This window comes from Cataglyphis hispanica, chromosome 12 (assembly GCF_021464435.1).
Source record: "Cataglyphis hispanica isolate Lineage 1 chromosome 12, ULB_Chis1_1.0, whole genome shotgun sequence".
Lineage (NCBI taxonomy): Eukaryota > Metazoa > Arthropoda > Insecta > Hymenoptera > Formicidae > Cataglyphis > Cataglyphis hispanica.
Window position 1 is genome coordinate 63,321 of NC_065965.1, and position 25,981 is coordinate 89,301.

At 33.0% G+C, this 25,981-nt stretch overlaps 2 protein-coding genes and 3 long non-coding RNA genes across 8 annotated transcripts; 2 read left to right on the forward strand and 3 right to left on the reverse strand.

The window, feature by feature from the left end:
• Positions 1-5,637: 5,637 nt before the first annotated feature.
• LOC126853351 (uncharacterized) lies at positions 5,638-7,116 on the reverse strand. Of its 2 annotated transcripts, none has more exons than XR_007687945.1 (3): positions 6,728-7,116; positions 6,476-6,630; positions 5,638-6,387 (listed from the first exon to the last, which is right to left on the reverse strand). It is a non-coding gene; the product is annotated as an uncharacterized LOC126853351 (long non-coding RNA). The 2 variants fall into 2 exon arrangements; XR_007687944.1 differs by having other exon boundaries at positions 6,715-7,116.
• Positions 7,117-7,283: 167 nt separating this feature from the next.
• Positions 7,284-8,561, forward strand: LOC126853349 (uncharacterized). Its single transcript, XR_007687941.1, has 5 exons — positions 7,284-7,478; positions 7,566-7,825; positions 7,897-8,179; positions 8,274-8,391; positions 8,480-8,561. It is a non-coding gene; the product is annotated as an uncharacterized LOC126853349 (long non-coding RNA).
• A 481-nt stretch (positions 8,562-9,042) lies between these two features.
• On the reverse strand, positions 9,043-10,809 carry LOC126853350 (uncharacterized). Of its 2 annotated transcripts, XR_007687943.1 has the most exons (5): positions 10,549-10,809; positions 10,358-10,469; positions 10,074-10,203; positions 9,678-9,934; positions 9,043-9,586 (listed from the first exon to the last, which is right to left on the reverse strand). It is a non-coding gene; the product is annotated as an uncharacterized LOC126853350 (long non-coding RNA). The 2 variants fall into 2 exon arrangements; XR_007687942.1 differs by having other exon boundaries at positions 10,358-10,808.
• Positions 10,810-12,521: 1,712 nt separating this feature from the next.
• On the forward strand, positions 12,522-18,152 carry LOC126853335 (splicing factor U2AF 50 kDa subunit). 2 transcript variants are annotated; one of them, XM_050598974.1, is made up of 8 exons: positions 12,522-12,668; positions 13,168-13,397; positions 13,494-13,754; positions 13,916-14,066; positions 14,175-14,230; positions 17,117-17,398; positions 17,480-17,644; positions 17,706-18,152. In XM_050598974.1, exons 1-8 carry the CDS (start codon positions 12,647-12,649, stop codon positions 17,835-17,837), a joined length of 1,299 nt encoding a protein of 432 aa, XP_050454931.1. In that variant the 5' UTR covers positions 12,522-12,646; the 3' UTR covers positions 17,838-18,152. The 2 variants fall into 2 exon arrangements, with proteins under 2 accessions (XP_050454931.1, XP_050454932.1); XM_050598975.1 differs by having other exon boundaries at positions 13,916-14,054.
• A 921-nt stretch (positions 18,153-19,073) lies between these two features.
• LOC126853342 (exosome complex exonuclease RRP42) lies at positions 19,074-21,167 on the reverse strand. Its single transcript, XM_050598991.1, has 6 exons — positions 20,984-21,167; positions 20,479-20,678; positions 20,241-20,406; positions 19,975-20,169; positions 19,548-19,703; positions 19,074-19,244 (listed from the first exon to the last, which is right to left on the reverse strand). The coding sequence occupies exons 1-6, from the start codon at positions 21,038-21,040 to the stop codon at positions 19,140-19,142; spliced, it is 879 nt and encodes a 292-aa protein (XP_050454948.1). The 5' UTR covers positions 21,041-21,167; the 3' UTR covers positions 19,074-19,139.
• Between the last annotated feature and the right edge of the window lie 4,814 nt (positions 21,168-25,981).

A 25,981-nucleotide genomic window follows, 5' to 3' on the forward strand; every position in this document is an offset into this window, starting at 1 on the left:
TTATCTGTATGTGATTTCGTAAATATTAAATATGCAAAATTTGTGCATTTAAAATGTTTTCGAAATAATACATTATTTTTTGTTACTACAGACGTTTTCGAATATTTTATTGCTATGGAATTTATTATTCAGCAATATTTGCCTCATTTAAATAATATAACATTAAATTAAATTATTTTTTTATGAAAAAATTAAAAAATATTTCATGTGCAAATCTTATTAATTGTCATCAATTAAGTTTAAAAATTAAGAAATGATTTATTTTGTACAGAATAAAAATTGCATGTAGCAAAGACCGACGAGTCAAACCAATATATAACAGTAAAACAATGGCCATGCATTCTATGATTAAGTAATATTACAAAGGCCAAAAGTTAGTTTTTTTTTCATAATAATATAATAATATTATTATTAAGATATATTATATATTATTCACTATTATTATATTTTTGTTTGTTTTAATTAATTTTTCTTTATTTTTTAATTTAAAAATGTATAAAAAGTACAAAATGTTTGTGTAATGTTTGTATAATGTTTGTTTTATATTTAAATAAATATAAATTATTTGTAATTCTATTTTACTTCTTTTGAAGTTATTATTGCTCGGGATTCGACCGCCACGCGATCGCCCGAATCTTTTAGATGTGAACGCTCAGAGATGAGCGAGAAGCGACGAGTAACGCGAATCCGCAGATTCGCTGGAGAATAAGGAGTTTGAAATGATTGCTAGCGTGACGTGGTTTTAAGAGTATTTTATTTGTTAATAATAGGAGCAAGCGACGGCATGAGCTTCGCGATTCCGATCGGATATCTTGATGATATCCTTTCTTTGGTCTGCCTTTCTTCGCGATTCGAAAATTTTGAAGGATTTCTTGTTAGCGGAGAGCGGAAATCTTGCAAGCGGCCGTCGGATGAATTCTAACGCGAGGTAAAAGCGTCGATTCTCGGTCTCTACTAGTCACAATAACAAATAAGGGAGGTACAAATGAGTACGAATTGAGGCGTCTTTCACAATAAAGTTTTACACTCGTTCGCACACGAGAATGTCAGTTGAGCGATGCACAACAAGAATGACGATGTCTTATATGACACGAGAGAATTAACTTTTCAAGATTGTAAGAAACTCGAAAGAACGCGTATACAGAACATGAATTGCGAACAACAGCGCAAAATGAAACTTGAAAGGATCGACCAGCTCGGTTCGTCGTCAAGGAACGACTGACTAACGACCGCGAAGACTCGCGATCTGCCAACAAACGATTTCCAACAAACAATTCTGCATCGATTGAACTAAAATTGAAACAAAAATAATATCTTTCCGGCTAACTTCACACAAAATTTTATTTTCGTATTTTCAAAAAAAAATATTAACCAACAAACATTGTAATTAGGCCAACAAACGACCAACAAATGATTTGTAAAAAAAAATGATAAAAGTGAATGTTGACCGGCTAACTTTATGAAGCTATGTATAGGGACTCTAAATCCGCCCATCTGAAACGCCATCTGTTACAGAACAAAATAGCTTGCAGGATGATTGGTCAATCCGTAACTGTCAATTATGAACGTCCCAGATAGTCAAGTCTGTTCAAACAGATTTTATCAAATGTTTGCTACAAATTTTTACAGTCAGTAAAAAGACTGCAGATTGTATACAAAATCTGTTATATCAAATAATGATAGCAGAACATCTAGTATATAGCAGAAATATTACAAAACCTGCTGACATAATTTGACAACAGATCAGTAACAGAAACCAAGCAGAATTTGTACAGAATTATTACAGCAGATTGGCAGCAGAAATTGAGCAGGATCTGCGCAATGCAATTTGAGGTCAGATTGGCGGCAGAAACTGAGCAAGATCTGCGCACGCGCAATCTGACAGCAAATTGGGAGCAGAAATCGAGCAGAATCTGCAATAATTTATTGAAACAGTAGTTTATTTGCTTACCGTTATGTGACGCAGTATTCACTTTCTATATCTCGTATTCAAGTTCTTGTCATGAGCGTATATGAAGCAAAACGCGGCTAACAACATATATAATTATTTTTATCGATTCAATTTTTTATACGATTCCCATAGAGGGAATTCTGATATTGAATTGATTTTTGAAAAATCGGACAGATAAATGTCCAATTTCATTTATTCGAACAAATTCTGTTCGAATAAGCAAAATTATTTAATTATTATTTATGATATAAAATAGAAATCTAAGATATAAAATAGAAATTCCATTAAATAAAATCTTTAATTGTATAAATTAAATTATTTAAATTTTCCTATATTTATTACATTAATATTATATATTTATATATTATTAATACAAAAAACAGAAAATGACATCCCCGTGAATGTGATATATCGATTATTGACATCATTTTTGAGTTTCATGAGACTTAATTTAGGATGTCTAATTATTTATTAGATTATTTTATTAGATTATGTTATAATTATTTTATGTCTAGTTATTTTGTGACCAAAATTTATTGTCATTTTGTCACTTAGAATTCTTTAAATGTTTAAATCAATTTAAATGTCCATTTTATAGAAATGTCTAGAAGCTGCAAAATCTGCTTGATTTCTGCTGTCAATCTGTCAGCAGATTATGTTAGCAGACTCTGCTCGGTTTCTGCCACCAATCTGCAGTCAAGTTGTGTCAACAAAGTCTGTTCAAATTTTTCCGCCAATCTGTCGACTTATATTAGCAGATTCTGCCGGCAAAACAGTAGCTGAATGCAAACGCAGTTGATGTCAGTTTGATAACAGATTTTGATTAAATCTGCTACCAATCTGCCGTCATACTGCTAACATTTTGCTTAAGGGGTCAATTATGTCCGCCGCACACGGTGCTTTCCTTATTGAATCGTTTGCTTGGAGCTGTGATGGCAGCTGTGCTGGGAGCGATGATGGAAAGTAACGTCATTGGTGGCTAGCCGCGCTACTGGCTAGCTTGATGGAATTTGGGGATTAAATCCGTGCTACTTTTCTAGCAGATTTCTCTGCTGGCTCGCAAGAAAAGCCATTTAGAATACATTGAACTGTCATATGATTACCATAGTCACAAAACAAGTGAAACCAGCAGCGAATCTTGCACAGCAGCACGCTCCATCTGAAGCCAAGCCAGCAACGCTGAGCGCTGCTGACACAATTCTAAATAGAGTCCTTAGAATATAGAGTCTGGCCATTCATCGTATCTGTTTTCATTGGTTCAGCTCGCAGGCCCCTCAAAATGGCGTTCAGTAATATATATATATACAGGGTGTCCGATAATTTGCGGATAACCCTGTAAGGGAAGGTAGAGGGTGTTATTTTGAATAGAAAAGTCCTGTACCTTTTGTGATTTTCTCTATATTTAAGAAAATATTAATTTTAAAAGATCAGCCAACGAAGTGCCGCGAAAAACTCACGGCGCGAAGATGCCTCTCACTGTCAATTGATACTCGGTCCGCGGCGAAGCAACGGGAGGAGCGGTTTGCGAGCGTGCTTCGCTATGGCAACCGAAAGAATTAAGCGGGGAACACACACTTTTGCATAAGTGCTTAGCCATAAGTATAAGGAAATTGATTGGTTCATTTCGTTAGGCATATGTTTGTGGACCAATCAATTTCTTTATGCTTATGGCTATGCGCTTATGCAAAAGTGTGTGCTCCCCGCTTTACACACATAATGCGCGCTCTGTTTTATGTATGTGATCTTTCCATTTCTAACCAGATTTCTAACCAATTTAGAACAAACTTGAATAAATGCTGCTGTTGTATTCAATTCCTACCTACCTTTCTCTTCAGCAAAAAACTGCATGGCACTACTAACATCTCGGCTCGATATATTTTTTGCTTTATTTACTTTCATTCTGTTAAATGTATTGCAGGAAATGTCTGTAACGATGCATCCCCCCATCGTTCCCGACACGTTACCCGTCGGAAGTCTGCCGCCCGGCGAACACCAGCCGGGCAAGGGCAGAGGCGCTTAGCGCCCATTTTTAAACATGCGTAAACAATGTTTATGACAAACACAGCCGTTAGTGTTTGTCATAAACAAAGCGAGCACCGAACGTTTCCGGCGAATGCCAATCGCCGAAACGCGCGCTACCGGAGGCCCGCGTCGTCTCCCCCATCCCGAGGGGGATGCGAACGGCGCGGGTGTCACGCTCGCTTCGGTAGGGTATAAAAAGCCCTACCGAACACCAGACGCCACCAGACCGGCACCTGAATCCGCTCGAGCAGTACGCTCCGAGATATTACCAGAAACCGATCCAAGCCGTCGAAAGACAGTAAAACCGGAGGTTGACGTGTTCGCAGCCTCCGCCGAATATTCTCGGCTATCTGTTCTCGAGACGAATCCAGTCGCAACACACATCCGTATAGGACAGAGAGTGGACGAGTTCGCCGCTTTCCTCGAGTATTCTCGAGACCTGACGATCCGACTATCCGACCGTCCGAACTCCGCTTCCCGCGATTATCGCTGGGAACACGCATCGCGTCACCGACGCATCTACCTGACTGCAGACCTGACACCCTGCAATCCGCGCCGAACACCGCGTCACCAACGCATACACCCGACTGCAGGCCTAGCACCCTGCAGTCCGCGCCGAACACCATACGCGTATTTATTGTCAAATCTCGCACGACTGTAAACTGCGAGATATCGAAGTACCGACACGCGGTGACAACACGCGCCGTCTCACCGCGCGCACCTCGCGCCTACAAACGCGAGAACGACAACACGCGCCCGCCTTACCGCGCGCACCTCGCGCCAACAACCGCGAAGCCGACAACACGCGCCCGCCTTACCGCGCGCACCCCGCGCCACGAGCCGGGCCCTTTAACTAGACGCGAAAAACACCGTCTAGACCGGCGTCACAACAGTGCGTTGTATTCTTATCTAAATTCATTACGATTGTAACTGACTCGTATATCGACCCGTATATCGATTGTAAAGTTGACCATTGCCTCGAGTGGCGAATAAACGACGTACCTAACAACTCACGTCTGTTGCGTTTCAACCCACTTCACGAATCCTGATCCCGATTGCGCTGTCCGCGCGCGTATTCGAAACCGCTCGTGAAGCGGCCCGTTACATGTCTTTTTTTGAAATCTTAGGTATTAGTTTAAATTGTAAATTTTCTTGAATGTCGATTAATTCGTGTAAATGTTCACACTTAGCAATAGAATAGAAGATAAGTTATATGTCTGGAGGAATTTTTGAGGCAATTCAATAACTTTGTTATTTAATAGAGTAGCTTTAAGGTTTTTGAGTAAGATGCGGAGCGTCAGCAATAAACAACAGTTTTCAAGCATTATCATTAAAATGAGAAATACAATTACCAATTTTTGAATATCTGCTACAGACAATATCTTCAAATGTTTTCCATATGCTTAAGTTTACGGAACCCATATCGGAAGACACACTGTGTACGTATAAACCAATAGATTCTGCTTTTTGAATAATTTGAGTATGATAGGTTTTAAAATAGCTCCATTTAAACTATCAGATGTAAAACACCACAGGGAGTTTCCAACGCGTAAAGAGCCTTCAAGCATGAAAACTAAACTATGTGTAGTTTCTTTTATTTTCCCTGTTAATTCATTAGAAAAGAAAGAAAGAAAAAGGAAGTAAGTAAGAAGTTAAGAAAGGAAAAAAAAGTATAAAAGTTTATATTGTACCAAATTTATCAGGCAGAGTTGACAAGCCAAAAAAACACTTCATAGACTGATCAATTTGTTCTCCTGCAGTAATGCTCATTTTGTCGATGGCTAGCAGGCAATCTTTTTCTCGATCATCAGTAAATTGCGAAACTTAATGTTGTAGTACATCAAATATTTGGTCACAAACACCGGGTTTGAAATTAATATTCTCAAGTTTTTTTCTAAGAGTACGCTCTGATGGTAAAGGAATGTTCTGATTCAATAGTTCTTTATAATCTTATAATGCTACCACATGACAATTTCAATCAAAGAGCTTTTATATTATTAGAACATTTGCAACTTCGTGCATATTGTCTGTTAAGAGCTACAATTTGATCGTTAAATATTTTGCGGAAATTCTTGTTTACTTCCAAAATATGTATTTGTTGTGCTAATTTCTTGTTTTGATATATAAGTCTTCTTACATGCTCTTTAAATATTGTTTGTATATTGACTTGTTAAAAATCATCATATTTGCTTCCTTAAGTTTCAGTTTCGCTTGTCTAATTTCTATTTTTCCTCGTTTTCTTCGCTTCTTCTTTCGCTTATACAGCTTGTAGTAATGCATTTTGGAGTTTTACTGCAGCCTCTTCAAAACTTGTAATATTGAGAAACAGCTTTTCTATTTCTTTATTTTGGGTGCTTATCAACGAAACACATGATGATTCTTCGAGTGTAGTTGCTGATATAATGTACTTTGTTCTGCATTGTGCAACATATAACAAAATGAGAAATAATAATAATATAATACAAATAATATTATAGAAAATTAATAAGAAATTGAACTTACATTGGAAGAATCAGAATCCATTCCATTGTCATGTAATGTAAGTAATGTCATGTTTTTTTTTATTTTATGTTAAAAAATTGTGGGTACTTCATTACTTTTCAACTTTTTTTCCCATCTATTCGTGGTTTTTCCCACATTTCAGGCGAAAAATATATCTATGAATATTAATAATATTGAATATTAATAATATTAATACAATTTTTAAATGTATCTAATAAAAAACAATATATAAAATTTACTTCGCATACAAACCAGTCTTTCGAAAGATCTATATTACTTCTTTTTATATTTCCATTGTTCAATCCATTGTTACTTTCTTTCATTATTTCTTGGCAGGCGATGCATGGAATAACCTGTTTTCCGAGAGGTGCAAGATCCCACCGGTTGGTGGGATATGCGCGTGTGTATCTTAAAGTCAATCTTAAGTTTTACCCAACCTTTCCCACTATTATTGCATTAGTTTTTTTCGTTTTTCAAGGCAAATATGAACCAACAAATGTTTTAATTAGTTTTTCTGTGACCAGTAAACGATTGTGCATCGAGTGAACTAAGATTGAAATAAAAATAATATCTTTCTGGCTAACTTCACATAAAATTTTATTTTTGTATTTTCAAAAAAAATATTAACCAATAAACATTGTAATTAGATCAACAATCACCAACAAACGATCAACAAACGATTCGTAAAAAAAAATTTTATAAAAATAAATGTTGACCGGCTAACTATATGGAGCTACTACAGCGCATTGTGATAGCGCTAAAAGAATAATGACGTCATAAGTTTTGTCGTCGCTTCCTGCTGTGGCTGCTGCGACTGGATAAATGCAGTAGTTACAGTACAATATGGCGAAGCAATTGGCAGAATTGAAGAGTATCATTAACCTTTTATCAATAGCTACGAGAATAATGGCAAAAGATAAAAAAATAACATTAATTGATGCGGAGACTAATATTTCATATGAAATAATAGTAAATGAAGAAGATGCAGAGAAAGTGTCAAGAGGTAAGAATAAGGTTTTTTTAATACTTGTATTAATTATATTATACTTGTATTAATGTGTAGAGAAATAAACAAAGATAATTGTTGCAGATATGGTATTTGCACAAACTTTATTTTTACAAGCAAAAAGATATGCTCAACAGGAATCAATACCAAAACAAACAATAAGTATTCTTTTTTACTATCCTATATTGCAGATTTTATTAAAAATTTGGAAAGAACTTAATCATGCATTAATAATGATTGTTTTTGGAAAATTTGTGAACACTACTGAGAAATAATCAATAATATTTTTACAGAAAACAATAAAGATGCCAATAATCTCGGATCCAGTCAATTAAATAAAAACTGTAAGAAAACATTATTACTAAAAAGTTTTATTAGGTAAAAATATTAATATTTATACAAAAATTATTTATAGAAAATAGCAGTGAAAATATTGAATGTGGTTCAGGATCACACAACTGGAATCGTGCAGAAACACTTTTATTAATTACCATTTATAAAGAAATGGAAAGTGATTTTACATCAGGAAAAATGACACAAATGTGTTGGAATAGAGTTGCACAAATGATGCAGGCAGAAGGTGTAAATATTAATGCACAAAAATGTTGCATAAAATACCAAACGTTAAAACGAACTTATGTATAATAAATGATCATAATCGTAAATCTGGTAATTCAAGAAAAACATGGGAATATTAAGTGGGTTTTTTTTAATTTATAAAATATACATTATATATACACTTATTATTGTTTTAATAAAATCATTTTTCTAACTTTTTTTTGCACTTTATAGGTTATGGATGAAATGGGTAAAAGCAAACCATAGATGGATTCATTGGTTGTAGCTGGCTCAAATATTGAAACGTCTGAAACATCTGAAGATAAAAAGGAAAATAGAAAAGAAAAAACAAGTAAGAAAGCTTTTTGTTTTTAATTGTGTTTTAATAAACTATTTTTAATTGTGTTTGAATAAACTATATACGTTGTTATGCTTTTTAGATTCAAAGAAAAAGATTAATCATATTTTAGAAGAATATACCAAAAATTGCTTTAATGAAAAAAAAAAAATTGAAACGTGAAGCTGCAGAAAAGAGACATTCAGAAAAAATGCAAATTCTGAATCAGATGAAAAATTTGTTGCAAAAGATAGTTAACAATCAAAATTGATATTACTGGAAACTGATTATACATTCAAGACTGTTAAAACTGTGATTATTAGTTTAGTTGTTTAAGTAAACTATTTTTTTTATTTATATTCTAAGATTATTAACAAAAGATTACCAAAACTTATTAACAAAGAATATGTTTATTTAGGTAAATAAATATTACTAAAGTTTAGTTTAAGAGATAAAAAATAATTTGTTTAAAAAAGAAAAAGGTTCAAATAATTATTAATATAATATATATAGTTTATTAAAAGTATATAGTTTTGTTGTGTATAAAGAAAGATGTAAAAAGTTAAAACTGAAAAAAGATAAAAGCTGTAACTATTTGAAATAAAGATAAAATTTATTATACAAAAGTATTTTATTATTTTATAAATATTATATACACTATTTACATTTTTATTATAGTTTATATATTTCCATGCATTAATGAGTACGTAATTGTATTTCGTTTCTCTATTCCTTGATTTTTTCTTTCAATGTTGTTAATATCATTATGTAAAATAAATTGCGGTTCATTAACTATAAATGGAATTTCGATGAAATCTTTTTGTAATATACAAATATTTTGCAAAATGCAATACACAATTGTGTATTTTGGTATCAAATCTGTTCTGGTCATAGGTAACTTATCTAATATGCTGCGGAATCTACCTTTGAGTAAAAAATGCTCTCTCTATCATTATTCAACCTTGTGCATGACACATATTATATTTTATTTGAGATTCAGTTAGATGCCCATTATCTTTATAAGGAACCATAACGATCAATAATAAGGATCAATTGTATATGCTGCATCACCTAATATATGACTGTTATCATAAAAGTAGTTTTCACATAAATCATAAACTCTTGATAATTTAAAAACTCTGGCATCATGCACAGATCCCACTTGCCCAGTATAACAATGTATAAATTTTAGGTCAGAATCACATATAATCTAAAATCATGCATACATATAGTATCATAAAAATTATATTGTATGTATCTAAAAAGCATAACTTTTGATGCAATTATAACAACAATAATACCTGTAATTGAGTGATAGCCTTTTCTATTGATGTATGTATTCAGGATGAATCTTGGGTACTGCAATACGTATATGTGTTCCATCAATAGCTCCAATTACCTTTGGAAAACCACATTTATCTTTTACAATATTCCATGTTCTTCTTCTCTTGTCGGCCACTTAATAAACGTATGAAGAAGTGAATAGAGAGCATTGACAACTCTTCGAACAGCTCTCCATGCTGTTGCTTTGCCAACATCAAAGCGATCACTTATGCATCTATAACATTTAATAATATAATATTTTATATTCTTCTTTAATAATACAATAATATTTTGTGGTATTTTATAACAAAAAACTCTTAAATTATGATTATTGTTAACGTAATTCAATTCTTATCTATAAAAATTAGGCGTACCTATCACCCAAAGAGAAAGTAATAATTGCTTTTCAGGAAAGATCGAAAATCTACCAAATTTTCCATTTTTTTCTAGTAAGGGCGTTATTAATTCTAATATAAAATAAAATGTATTTCAGTATGACGTAACCTAAAAATTTATTATTATGTATTAATTATGTATTATTAATATTATAAACATTATTATATTTATAAAAACTAAAAAATTATTAAAATTTATCGAAAATGACTTTTGAAATCCATATCTGTGTATTAAGATACACAGTCTTCTATGTATCTCTTACATCGAATTCTTGGCACATAATTTGTTCTTTGTCCTTTTAATATTGCCACAAGTTCCTCTAATCCATCTGGATCATTGTCAGATTCACTTGAGGTACTTGTTTCCACGATAATCTGTGCAATATTATTAGTAATAGTTATTGTAGCTTTTTCCATATTTTATTTTTTATACGCAGCCGATATACGTTCATACTTTTGTTGTCAAACTGTACAGTACTCAATCTCCGTTCCGTTTTCTCTATTTTGCGCCATAGTGCATTTTTAAAAACGGAACGTCTGTGACTGGGTTCGGAGAGCACGCTTTTAGCGCTACGAGCGTGCTCTATCTTTGTTATTTATTGAAGTTGAACAAAGATAGAGCACGCTCATAGCGCTAAAAGCGTGCTTCCCGAACCCAGTCTGTATCAGCGCTGCAATGACGTCACGCTTACAGCGCTGACAGTGAATTACGGAACACAGCCGGTGAAGCGTGCACGGCAACCAGCAAAATTATCCAGCAGCCCTATTCTCTGACTTCCTAACGACAATATCACTAGCATGATTTGTCGTTACGCAGACGACACTATAACGAAAAATGGTATTCTATAATTCAGTGTAACGATATATGTCGATAAAAGTATCGATATTGAATTTCGTCGTTAAGATATCGAGGGGTAAAGCGGGGAGCACACACTTTTGCATAAGCGCATAACCATAAATATAAAGAAATTGATTGGTCCACAAATGTATGCATAAGAAAATGAACCAATCAATTTCCTTATGTTTATTATTACGCGCTTATGCAAAAGTGTGTGCTCCCCGCTTAAAGGACCCTTCGATAGCCCGTAACGACATAAAACGACGCTAGTAAAATAGTGGATTTTGCGAGCTGTGTATTACTATTATTCATTGTCACAATAATTTAATTTTTGCAACAAACTATAATAAAGAAAGAAACGCGAGTACAAAGTTTTAAAGATTACGAAGTAAAAACCGGAAACAGCCTAATCTATTATATTCTTGACGCGTTTTGCTATTTTTTCTAAAACAGATGTATTAAATTCAATAAATGTTTTTATTGTACGGTTTTATAATTTAATTAATTAAATTTTTTTACATTATACACATACATTAATAATAATAAAAAAAATTATATATATATATATATGTATATATATATTATATATATAACATATATAAATACTTACTCTGTCATGATATTTTTCTCTTATACATAAATAATATATAATAACTAATAATAACAATACATAAGTATAATACATAACCAATAATAAAAACACATCATTGTTGCATTCGTAAATCCATTTAATATGTTCTGTAAACGTGAGAATATGATTGGTTGAAACAAAAATAATAGAGTTATGTCAATGAAGATATATTCATTTCGATAACGATATCGGAATCACATTTTGTAACGATATCGTATCGCTAGGCTGAGTTATGGAATAGGTTTGCAGCAAGCGATCCAGCAAGGAAACCAGCATCGTATGTGGCAGATTTAACTCAACTGCAACCGAGTCCACAACCCATAAGAGGGGAGCACACACTTTTGCATAAGCGCATAACCATAAACATAAAGAAATTGATTGGTCCACAAATGTATGCATAAGAAAATGAACCAATCAATTTCCTTATGCTTATTGTTATGCGCTTATGCAAAAATGTGTGCTCCCCGCTTTAGCGTAAAGCGGGAAATACACACTTTTGCATAAGCGCATAACCAAAAACATAAAGAAATTGATTGGTCCACAAACATATGTATGAGGAAATGAACCAATCAATTTCCTCATGCTTATGACTATGCGCTTATGCAAAAGTGTGTGTTCCCCGCTTAAAGATATACATTTGCATACGACAAAATTTTAAAACGCATTGATTAGCTAATTTCTAGAGACTTACAAAATTTTCTATTTTGTAGCCAATTAATTTGCTTAAAAAATTTGTCGTACGACAAATTAATTTCATCTAAAGCGGGGAACACACACTTTTGCATAAGCGCATAGCCATAAGGAAATTGATTGGTTCATTTCGTTAGGCATATGTTTGTGGACCAATCAATTTCTTTATGCTTATGCCTACGCGCTTATGCAAAAGTGTGTGTTCCCCGCTTAATGCGGCCTTAAAATATAGTTTCAATTTTTAATTTCGCTTGATGTTTACTATCTTGTAATTACGCGACATCTCGTGGTCATATACACTTGTTCGTGCATCGCACGCCATCAACGCCATTTCGGAAGGTTGACTAGGAGCAGTTGACATACGTATATTTTTTTTGAAGTAACATATAAAGAATGGGTGAGGATTTTAACGGAGGTGAGTAATTCGGAAAACCACGCGTTTCACAATCAAAATATTATCAAGCTAATACCGCGTTATTAGCTGGTTAGCCGATTTGTTTACGAACGTAATGGCCAGACATCCAAGCTAGTAAACTCAATTTGAAGAATTGCTTACGCGTTTCGAGATAACGGCCTTTCCCCTTTATCTTATAAATTCAGATATAAAATTTACTTAAAAATTTTACGTGACTTGTATTTTTATATTATAAAAAATGATTTAAAATATCGAAAATTATGCAGAAAACAAGTATATTATTTAATGGTGATTTTATCTTTCTAGTCTTATCGATATTAGTTTTATTAAATATTATTAAACACTGTTTTCTTATTTGAAGAGATGTGTAATAATATATAGATACAAGTAAATCACCAACCATAAACTTATAATAACCATAAAATAATCATAAGCTTAATAAAATTATATATTTTCTGTTACATACTTAGATGATGCCCCAATTTGCCTTTGTTCTTAGATCGTGACAGACAGGATCGAGATAAAGATAGAGATCGAGATAGAGATCGTGATAGGAGGCATCGATCACGAAGTAGAGATCGTAGAAAGCGATCACGTTCTCGCTCTAAGGATCGTAGAGATAGAAAGAGGAGTAACTCACCCAAGAAAAGTCGTAGCTCCAGGAGAAGAAAACCTTCTCTATATTGGGATGTGCCACCACCTGGTTTTGAACATATTACTCCTTTGCAAGTAAGATTTTTATTTTTTGTGTTACTGGGATTTCTCTCTTAAGGATTTGTTACTTTAAATATTATATTTACACACATATATTTTTTATTCTTACAGTATAAGGCTATGCAAGCTGCTGGACAAATTCCTGCAAATATTGTGGCAGATACGCCACAGGCAGCTGTACCTGTAGTTGGTAGCACTATAACTCGTCAAGCAAGAAGGCTTTATGTAGGAAACATTCCATTTGGTGTCACTGAGGAGGAAATGATGGAATTCTTCAATCAACAAATGCATCTATCTGGACTTGCACAAGCCGCTGGAAATCCAGTATTGGCGTGTCAAATTAATTTAGACAAAAATTTCGCATTTTTGGAGGTATAATATTAATTTGCACACACATATACACAGGATACAATTTTTTATATCAATTTTTTTTTAAACATCATTCAAAGCACGGTATAGATAATATTAATTTTGATCATTCACTTAATTATATTGTTCATATTTTTTTTAACTTTTTCTCTTTTTAAATACAGTTCCGATCAATAGATGAAACTACGCAAGCCATGGCGTTTGATGGTATAAATTTTAAAGGACAGAGTTTGAAAATAAGGAGGCCACATGATTACCAACCAATGCCAGGGATGACTGATAATCCAAGCATGAACGTGCCAGGTACGGTCCCTGGTATGTTTTAACATACATTTCCTTATATTTAATAATACACTTTCAATCATGTCATGCTTAATCATAATCTATATTTATCTTAATTCTGTGTGTATATTTCTATTTTAGATTCACCGCACAAGATCTTCATTGGTGGTTTACCAAATTATTTGAATGAGGAACAGGTATGCATGGCAAAATTATGAAATAATCTTATCTATTGCACACCTTTGGATGCAATTTTTTTCTTCATTGATACCTATTCTGATCAATTGCGTTAGTTTGCCAAATTACATCACTCTATTGGATATTATAAATTTTTATCAAGAAAGAATTTGACTTCAATGATCAATGAAAAATTGCATTCTGCGATATCACAACGATACAGGGTTATATATATCACGGGAAGCATGTGCATATGCTAACCCTGTCGCGTTGTAAGTTACCCTCAAAGGACTAAATTATAATATAGGTATTTAGCTATTTAGCAGTGAGTGCACTCACACATACATACATACACATGACTGGGAACCCTCGTCTTACTCGAATTCAACAGAGGTATGTATGCGTTTCCATCAAGATATTTCGGCGTCGGTTAGGCTCCTTTATTAGATAGAGATATATAATTCAGAATGTGATTTTGAATTATTATTTTTATATATATATATTTTTTTTACAATTGGACAGTCCGCTTCTCGTATTTTTCTACAAAATCTCTTATCATCCTTTGTATTTCGTCGTTCCAATGTGGCATACATTGCTTAGTTTAGGGAAGTATTAGTGGCGTTACAGCATTTAGGTGGTATGCAGTCATCAATGATCATCCTCTCTTACAGCCTTTCTAGGCGTCGGACCCAATCCATCACGAAGATACAAATTTTTAGACAATTTTTTTAGGAGAACCAACAGGGAAGGGGGAGGGGGGAAGAGTTTGTTTCGACTACAGAAATAAACCGAAAAAAAAAAAACGGTCATTCGAATCATGTGATACAAAGATAAACAGGATATAGAAATACTTGGTGACATTTTGAAACAAGTTCCTCTAAAGTTTTTTTATACCCTTGGATATTTTTCCACATTTTAAAATTTTACAGAATCGTCTTCTCATGCAGCAATAATACATGTTGCAAGGAAGGATCTCTTGAGTCTGCAAGAAAAACGTAAAGATCAACATTTTTAGCAGAATTTTTTTTCTTTTCTTTCTGTTGGGATTACAGGGTCAACACATAATTTTATGTGCATCTGGTAACAGCTCCAAGTTCTCCGGTATATATTCTTTTCAGGAATACTTCTTTTCCTCTTTTGCAGCTGTTCTTTTTACAGGCTTTTCAGGCTTTACTGCACGTCTCGTCTTGTGCCTCATTACGTTTACAGGTTGCCGCGAACGAATGACTGTCGAATATATCAATGCATTGAAAACTTATTAAATAAAAATAAGAATATCAAAATAAACGTAAATAGTTTTAAAAAAGTAATAGTAGTAGAAATAGTAATAGTAAAAGAAAAAAAAAGAAACAGCTTTTTCATTGGATGATTTAATCGAATAGAATGTAACGGTATTCTTACAAGCTATGTTTAATTTCGTAAGAAGAGTAACAAAAGAAAAAAAACGTATCATCTCATTATATAGTAAACTGTGGACTGATACCAGTACCCTTTCTCCCCATTTCTTAGCTTAGGGTCGTGCCGATCAAAAGCATTCGCTTACCACTACCACTACTTCTACCACTACTTCTACCACTACTACTACTACTACTACCGAACATGACAAAATACCACACTGCCTGGGGAGAGGCTAGTCCAGTCCCTCGAGGCAAGTACTTATACCATTCTCATGCCTTCGTACATTGGATTATGCGACGATTTTGTAGACCCCTTCTTTGATGTGTTGTCGGTTCTCCTGTAATGGTGCGTTCTCTGATTCAATAATTTTACATCGATAAAAGCATATTGCTCTATTAAATTGCTAGGTGATTAGCAATTTTGAGACAGACTCAATTATATGACAAAAGAAAAGAAGAAAAATGTAATTCGTTATCGAGAGCAGCATGCTGTTATCTAAAGTTTTATGTTTTCAGTCCTTAGTTCGTCGAGATATATGTAAGTATAATAATTCAATATATGTGTGTGTGTCTGTATACATATATATATATATATATATATATATATATATATATATATATATATTACATTAAAAAATATAAATATCAAAGATTTTATGTTTGAAATAATAAACAATATAAAGAGAGACGCCGAAGCACAATCGAGCGGAAATTAATTCGTCCGGCACGAAGGACATATGTGTAAGGAGTTGTTACCGAGGAAAGATACGCAAGCATATCTATGCATTTATATTTCATTTTTCTCATATTGAGACGATGCAACTTTCTTCTTAAATTATTCTAAAATAAATTTATCGGATTTTCAATTAAATATCTTGCTATTAATTATCACAATTTGAAAAATTAGCCTATCTGAAAAAAAATATTTATTTCGATATTAATGAATTTCGATTCTAAATTTTATATAAGTATACTTAAATTTTCATAAATACGAGATCTTTGATCATATAAAAAAATGTTCAGGTTTTTTAAAGGAATATAAATATCTTTAAATATATAGGGTGTCCCAGATCATTTGGGATACTCGTTTGCAGATAGAGCGGATCAAACTAAGTCGAAAGTCTTCTATCATTTTTTTGTATAACGCTTAATAAAAGAATTATTATTGAGTACAGCGCTCACGCATATTACCAGGCGCGCGGCTCACCGACGTACATCCGGCTAAAGATCAGCGATGATTGACCAGACTTTACTCAATAATAATTCTTTTATTAAGCTTTATACAAAAAAAAAATGATAGAGGACTTTTCGACTCAGTTTGGTCCGCTCTATCTGCACACGAGTAGTGTCTCAAATGAGACACCCTGCATATTATAATACATAATTTTTAATATTTTTCATATAACTTAAATTTTTTATGACTAATATCAGAGTTGCATAGTCTATATTTATAGATTTGAAGATTATGAGTTTTGCGAATGAGATAGTAATAGTTACACGATAATACAGGTGAAAGAATTATTGATGAGCTTTGGACAACTGAGGGCATTCAATTTAGTAAAGGATTCCGCTACTGGGCTTTCCAAAGGATATGCCTTTTGCGAATATGTAGACGTCTCAATGACCGACCAGGCGATTGCCGGTTTGAACGGGATGCAGTTGGGTGATAAAAAATTAATTGTACAACGTGCCAGCGTAGGTGCCAAGAATCCCATGATAGGCGCACAAGCTCCAGTACAAATTCAAGTGCCTGGTTTGTCGATGGTTGGAACAAGCGGACCTGCGACCGAAGTAAGCTTTGCTAAAATTCGAATAAGCTTATCAGAAATCACTAAATTATAATTTGACAATTTAAATAATCGTATCTTTCAGGTACTTTGTTTGCTCAATATGGTCACACCAGAAGAATTAATGGAAGAAGAAGAATATGAAGATATTCTCGAGGACATTAAAGAAGAGTGTAACAAATACGGCGTCGTGCGATCTGTGGAAATTCCAAGACCTATCGAAGGTGTCGATGTACCCGGTTGTGGAAAGGTACATTTAATATTGATGCAACGAGTATCTGCATATTACTTATTCTTTTATTTTGTTACAGGTATTTGTTGAATTCAATAGTGTGATTGACTGTCAAAAGGCGCAGCAGACTCTCACAGGAAGAAAGTTTAATAATCGCGTTGTAGTCACGTCGTACTTCGATCCTGACAAATATCATCGTAGAGAATTCTAAATAGATTTCTCTTTTTCATACCGTTTAATTAATTATATATATATATATATATATATATATATATATATATATATATATATAATATGCAATGTATATGTGAATTTGAATTATTTAATCATACCCCGTGAATTAATAATTACTAATTAATAAACAACGATGAAACAATAACAGATATTCGCGTATAAGTGATTAAAATGATCACAATTTTGGAAATGCCAACATGTAATATCCATCAACTTTTTAAAGCGCAATTTCGTTTACGCTTTAAAAATACAATATGAATATGTATAATAAACATTTAATCATTAATATAAACATGGACACTGTGATATCTTATACATTTTTATATCGCGACAATAACTCTAACAAATTAGACAATAATTATCTCAAAAATAATAAAACGAAAACATGACTCCGTTTTTGCAAAAAATGTTGCTTTACATAATTTATAATGCAGATTATTTAAAAAGTATAGACAAAGATTTTTTTTAACAAATTATTATCAGAAGTTAATTCAATTTCCAAGCTATAACACCAAGTTGATAAGAATGATTTTCTCTGATGTCAATCATGAATATTTCTAATAGCGCGTAAAGTCCAATTGAACAGTGCCAAAAGCTATCAAAACTATTGTGGCCTAAACAGGTATACCTTATAAACGATTTAGTGAATGTTTAAATCTTGATTCTCGTTGTTCTTTATACAATTTACTTTTCATTATTGTTATTGACTTATTGTAATAATCTCGGTTTATTATTTTTTGATCTTTCAAAATTTTGCGCTTTGCTTGACTTCTTCCAAGAACATTTCCACCAAACTTATTTATTTTTATTTAAAGAATGACAGGAAGATTTGCAACTTTTTTTTATGATATCTATTATAAATTACATGCTATATTTCATGCGCGTGCAACGTAAAGTTTATTAATAAATGTATATAAAAATTATTGAATATCGTATTTGTGAAAATAGTTATTGTTCAGCATAATCCTGTGTATCATTATTTCATTCATTGTTTTATTGTTCCATTATACATATGCGCGTGTGCTCGTCTTACACTCACGAGAACTTCTCTCTTCAGGACTGCAGCAATTCTCAAAATATGCTTCATAATATTTATGATAAAAACAAGTTTTTGTTTCAAAACCTTATATAAAAGGAAAGAAGCTTGAGAAATATTGTATGCTATGATGTATGCTATAACTAAATAGTAAAAATCATTATACAATGTGATGAATTCCATTAAAAACAAATATATTTAAATCTTTTAGAATTCACAATAAATACATATTGTATATGTATATTATCTAAGAAAGCCACAAAGAGGTTTTGTTCGGCCGAGCTTATCTTCTTCCTCTAATTCTTTCTTAAGAGCTTCGTTTAATTTAAGCCCAATGTCCTTTCCTACCTATGAAATAGAAATCGAAAATTTAAATCAAATTCCACATTACAATCGAATTCTTATATATTGTTTATTCTTTTTACATTCCTATCACGTAGAATAAGAAAAGTCACTTTCTGATTCTATGCATGTTATTACATTAATATATACACATTCGAAAAATCAGTAGGAAAGCAGTGCAAAAAGAGTACTAAATAATAAGGAAATAAAGAATAAGCAAGCAGAGAATAGAAAATGCAAAGATTTGATACTCGTCTTTAACTTTATATTTATAAAAATTAAAAAAAGATATTTAAAGATTATTATTACTTCCAACATCTTAATTAAAGTATTAGGCAACAGGCTGCCATATCCCAGCTTGATCACAGATGTTATTTTGCCATTTGGCATTACGGACATAACAAGACTGACCGCACTGCATGATTCTTCTTCTAATGTTGGATCTATCACAAAGTTGTCACCAATCTGTTGAAAGAAGGAAATATCATTTGTATTAATTAAATATTAAATTTTTATGCTGTTAATGATTATAAAATATAAATATAATTAAAATCTATAAAAATAAAAAAAAAAAAATATTAATAGAGTCATCTTTTTATGAAATATCTTTTGCATATTAAAAAAAAAACTTGCTCAGCTAATTTTTTAGATAAACATATTACAGAAAAAAATAGTTTAATGCTATATCAATATATTCAATGCAATAACAGAAATACTTTTAAGGATTAATATTTACCTTGCATATTGTTACTATCGATGGATATGTTGTAATATCGAGTTTGATACAATCATAAGGATCATCCGAGACCTGAATATCTGGTTCACCGCCATCAAGCATTGCTGCAAGTACTTTTGGAATTTCAGTATTATACAATGCTGCCTTGACAGCAGCGCCGACAGCATCAAACAGATTTCCACCACATTGAAGGATCTGAAAAAACAAAAGGTGACAGAATGGACTTTGGACTTTTAAATAGCATTCTACCATTTGGTAATACTTACCAAAATGTCCACGTATATTTTCCAACATTTCTTATGAGGTATTATACATAACTGTCTTAAGTCAAAGACATCTGGTGTCTGATAAGCCATGGAAAGAACATTGCTTATCTCGGTCGCTAAATCATCTCCACCTTTGCCTTCAAATGCTGGTGTAGCATTAGCAGAACTATAGAAGAGATGATAAGAATACGACATTTGTAATATCTTAAAACTAAAAATCTGAAATTAATGAACAAACCAGTCTACAAAAAAGTCCATTTTGCCTTCATCTGGTTTTTCAGCATGTGGTGTGTCAATCTCCAGTTTCACGCTGGCTAAAACATCTGTAATATTGCCAATACGAAATCTTGCTGATCCATGTGCATGTGGCATTAGTCTAGTTTCAATCTCGATGGAACGAAATTGATATCTAGATCGACCATCATTTCTTAGATTAAGCTGAAATATATTCACTTATTACATTAGGAAAGTTAATAAGTAAATGTAATTAGGAAATAAATAAATATATAAATAAATAATATATAAAAATAAAGTATGAATTTGTGTATACACACACACACACACACATATATATATATATATATATATATATATATATATATATAAATTGTTTATAGAAATTAATAGCAATTAATAGAATAAGTTAACTTAGAATGGAGCCAAGATAATTGATTTTTGAAAATTAATTTGCTAAATTGAAATGCAGTGGTTGCATTAAAAACATCATTGTTAAATACACTCACATCGACTCCATGAAGAATAAATGTCTTCTCGCCTAAGCCTAAAGGAGTTTCAGTCATTCTAAAGAAATTGATTTCATCACAATATCAATTTTACTTTTTAAAGATCGGCAGGAGTGACGGGTAAACTCTGAATTGATATTGAAGACCTCGCACGGTGACAATGTGAAACTCGGTTCTCAGGGTTACCAATGCTAAGAAACAAATTCTTAATCTCGATGTATAGGTGTATGTCCATAGTTCCATAAAGTTAGCCTATCAACATATGGACATACACCTATATCAGAGAGAAGCCTAAAGCGGGGAGCACACACTTTTGCATAAGCGCATAATCATAAGTATAAGGAAATTGATTGGTCCACAAATATGTGCATAAGGAAATGAACCAATCAATTTCCTTATGCTATAATTATGCGCTTATGCAAAAGTGTGCTCCTCGCTTTAAAGTGAGGAACATACACTTTTGCATAAGCGCATAACCATAAGTAAAAGAAAATTGATTGGTTCATTTCGTTAGGCATATGTTTGTGGATCAATCAATTTCTTTATGCTTATAGCTATGTGCTTATGCAAAATTGTGTATAGCGGGAGCACACACTTTTGCATAAGCGCATAATCATAAGTATAAGGAAATTGATTGGTTCATTTCGTTAGGCATATGTTTGTGGATCAATCAATTTTTTTATGTTTATGGTTATGCGCTTATGCACAAGTGTGTGCTCCTCGCTTATTCCCCGCTTGAGAATTGCCACTGTTACGTCTCAGCGACGCTCTTTCTCTCTCTATACCTCAGTTAGTGAGAAAAAAATTGCTCTTGTAACGTCCTGCCAATTTTAAAAACTATATTTTAGCTAGTAATTAAGTACCGCTTTTATCCCTGCAAAATGCCTATGGAATAATTATGTAATCCATTTGCTTTTATTTTAATTGTTAACTAATTTCATTAATCGCTTATCATTCTAGTTCCATATGGTTATTTAGCCTAAAAACCGAATATATTTTAATCCTTTTAGTAATAATAATCGATGGCGCAAGGAATTGAGAATTCCTTAGATCGACGAATCAGGAAGCATTATTTAGAACTAGCTAGCTGTACAGCAGTGACTTTCTAGAACTAACCTGCTGATTACTTTAAGAACGGACTTGCGAGCGAGTTTCATACTCGATAATATCGATACTAATATCTAACTTTTAAGATTTTAATATTTAATCGTACAGACAAATATATATATAATAATTACTCACTCTTAAATTGAGGAGTAAATGCGCCGTACTTTATGGAATCATAAAACGTATATAATAATAATTTGTTGACAATATTTATAATTATTTTATCCAAAACATCACATATAAAACTTTCAATACTATATTCAATACAATTATACTTTATAAATAATTAAAATTATATTAATTAAAACAGGTTATTACATAGTGGCGATCGTGGCGCAAAGAGATGTTTATTTACTTTCTTCTATGCCAAAGATTTCAAGTTCAAATCCAGCCCGAGCTTAAAAATATCGTAGGATTTCACGGTCGCCACCTCTCGGCAGGCAATGACAAAAACCTGCTGAGAGTATCTTGCCTGCAACAGATGGTGGATGGATTAATTCACTATCTAACGCAGCCGGTCCCAAGCCCGGGTTAAAAAAAAAGGGTTCGGGGACAAGGCCAGCAACCTAATCCCGATAAAAAGCATTTGACGCTCACAGGACCGATAATGTGTCTCGCGAGGCGAAATGATCGGAAAAAACAGGCTCTAAGTCTAATTCAAGAGGAAGAAGAAGAAGAAGAGGTTATTACATAATGCGCGAATGCTTCCATAAAGAAATGATTTTAATAAAATTATATGCTTTATTGTAGTATCGATCAAGCGACCATAAATATAAATTTAAGAGGCTTATATTCTATGGAATCATAAATTATATACATTACATATAATACATATAAGTTATCTAAAAGATCTAATTTTTTTAAATATAGAATGGCATAACTTTATATAAATTGCCAACTTATTATCAGAACTGAAATAAATAGAACAAATGATTTCATAAATTAATAAGCATAAATATTAACCATATTATTAAGGATTTTATATTATAAAATATTAACTAAGCTTAAGAAGAGAATGCGCATAAGAGGCCTCATATCAGTGAAACCTGATATTGCGAGCGATAAGTCGAACGGACATGCGACGGCTACGACCACGAGCGTGAAACTCAATAGTCAGATAAACATATCGATCGACAATTCTCAGAAGAATTGTTGTTAAAAATCTTTCTTCTCAGAAGTCCTCCACTGAATTATTCTAAGAACCTTCCAGAGCGCGACGCGTGTGCTGCGCACGGCCCGAAGACCCTTTGTTTCGACAGTATATAAGCCGGCGATTTCGAACCTTCGGGGCATTACATTCAGATCATTCAGCATTGCATTGCATTCAGTTCAAGCAGTAAAATCGGAGCAGTCAGTTCGAGCAGTCAATTCAGTCATTCAATTAAGAGATCTTCAAGCATTCGAATCATTTATTCTTAGCTAACATTATTCATTACTAATTCATTACTATTTCGTACAAGTATTCGCTCCGTATTATTCGTTCATTGTTCGCGTACTATTCACTATTCCATTTCGATTAATATAATTGTCGATTCAGTGTTAAGTTGTGTAAAACTAAGAAAAAAATAAAAAACCTTGTGCATACATCTGTGTGCTTTTATTCGGCCTACTTCATCCACGACCGAGGTCTTAAAGGACGAGAGAAGGGCTTAACAAAGTACGACCAGAACTTGAACAGAAGGAAGGATTTTCCTGCCACATCACGGTAAGTACTTACAATTACTATAAATCCCCATCCTTCCATAAATATTAGAAACTTTATTTGAATTGACTGACAACCCCTAATATCATTTAATTACCTTTTCATCCTCTAAATAATAAGAAATCCTCTGTCAAGCATTAGGCTGACAGTTTCCAGTCAGTCAACTTTAATCTATTATCCTACTATTATTTAAAACATACCCATAATATCAATATTAAGTAAGATTTATAAATTCCATGCAAAATATACACTACTGTTGTCATTTAAACCTGACTTAATCTTGCAACACTGCTCTTTTTCCCGAAAATCTATCATATGTCTGTGTACTTTGTTACGTCTCAGCTCTTTCTCTCTCTATACCTCAGTTAGTGAGAAAAAGATTGCTCTCTACTTTTATAGGGCAACCTGCTTCCACCGGCTATACCCCAGGGACGCCGAGAGCTAGGACTAATCTAGTGGATCTAGGGGAATGATGTAGGCGCGGAACTATTTGGTTACTAGGAAGTTTCACTAGGTATTTTAGGGATATGGACGCAACTAGGTATATGTAATTCGAAGGTTAATCAGGGTTAAAGAATAGAATTTTAATATTATAATAAAAGAAAGATATCGATTATGGTTGCGTTTTATGGCAAGTCCGCTTGTATTGCGGGTTCACCATATGCAAGGGGCTTGTTACTTAAGATATATATATATATATATATATATATATATATATATATATATATATATATATATATATTAATTAGAAACCGTAAGAGAATTAAGATTTGAAAAGGAACATTATAATAGAAATTAAGGATAGTTAACAAATTGGACACTAAATAATAGAGAGTTAGTTAGATCGATTAATTTATTATGAGAATTGTGTAAAGAATAAGGTCTTTTATTTAATATCAATACTTGATTATATTGTGACTCTAAATTTCTGATAGAAAGGGAAGGTTTAGAAAAAAGATCGAATGTCGCCAGGGGCACCGTAATAAGCGCTCGGCAACGATGGAATTTTAGGGAGAATGTGTAATGTCGCCAGGGCACCGTAATTAGCGCTCGGCAACTAGGTTCAAGGATTGGGTTGTGTTCAGAATATTAGATAATAAATTTGATTTCAATTTAATCTCCTGTTGTCATTTCTTGTGGGAGATTTTTAAATTGATAGGAAACGCCGCCAGGGCACCTCGATCAGCGCTCGGCAACGATGGATTTTCGGGAAAAAGAGCAAAGTGTTGCAAGATTAAGTCAGGTTCAAATGACAACAGTAGTATATATTTTGCATGAAATTTATAAATCTTACTTAGTATTGATACTATGGGTGTGTTTTAAATAATAGTAGGATAATAGATTAAAGTTGACTGACTGGAAACTGTCAGCCTAATGCTTGACAGAGGATTTCTTATTATTTAGAGGATGAAAAGGTAATTAAATGATATTAGGGGTTGTCAGTCAATTCAAATAAAGTTTCTAATATTTATGGAAGGATGGGGATTTATAGTAATTGTAAGTACTTACCGTGATGTGGCAGGAAAATCCTTCCTTCTGTTCAAGTTCTGGTCGTACTCTGTTAGGCCCTTCTCTCGTCCATTAAGACCTCGGTCGTGGATGAAGTAGGCCGGATAAAAGCACACAGATGTATGCACAAGGTTTTTTATTTTTTTCTTAGTTTTACACAACTTAACACTGAATCGACAATTATATTAATCGAAATGGAATAGTGAATAGTACGCGAACAATGAACGAATAATACGGAGCGAATACTTGTACGAAATAGTAATGAATTAGTAATGAATAATGTTAGCTAAGAATAAATGATTCGAATGCTTGAAGATCTCTTAATTGAATGACTGAATTGACTGCTCGAACTGACTGCTCCGATTTTACTGCTTGAACTGAATGCAATGCAATGCTGAATGATCTGAATGTAATGCCCCGAAGGTTCGAAATCGCCGGCTTATATACTGTCGAAACAAAGGGTCTTCGGGCCGTGCGCAGCACACGCGTCGCGCTCTGGAAGGTTCTTAGAATAATTCAGTGGAGGACTTCTGAGAAGAAAGATTTTTAACAACAATTCTTCTGAGAATTGTCGATCGATATGTTTATCTGACTATTGAGTTTCACGCTCGTGGTCGTAGCCGTCGCGTGTCCGTTCGACTTATCGCTCGCAATATCAGGTTTCACTGATATGAGACCTC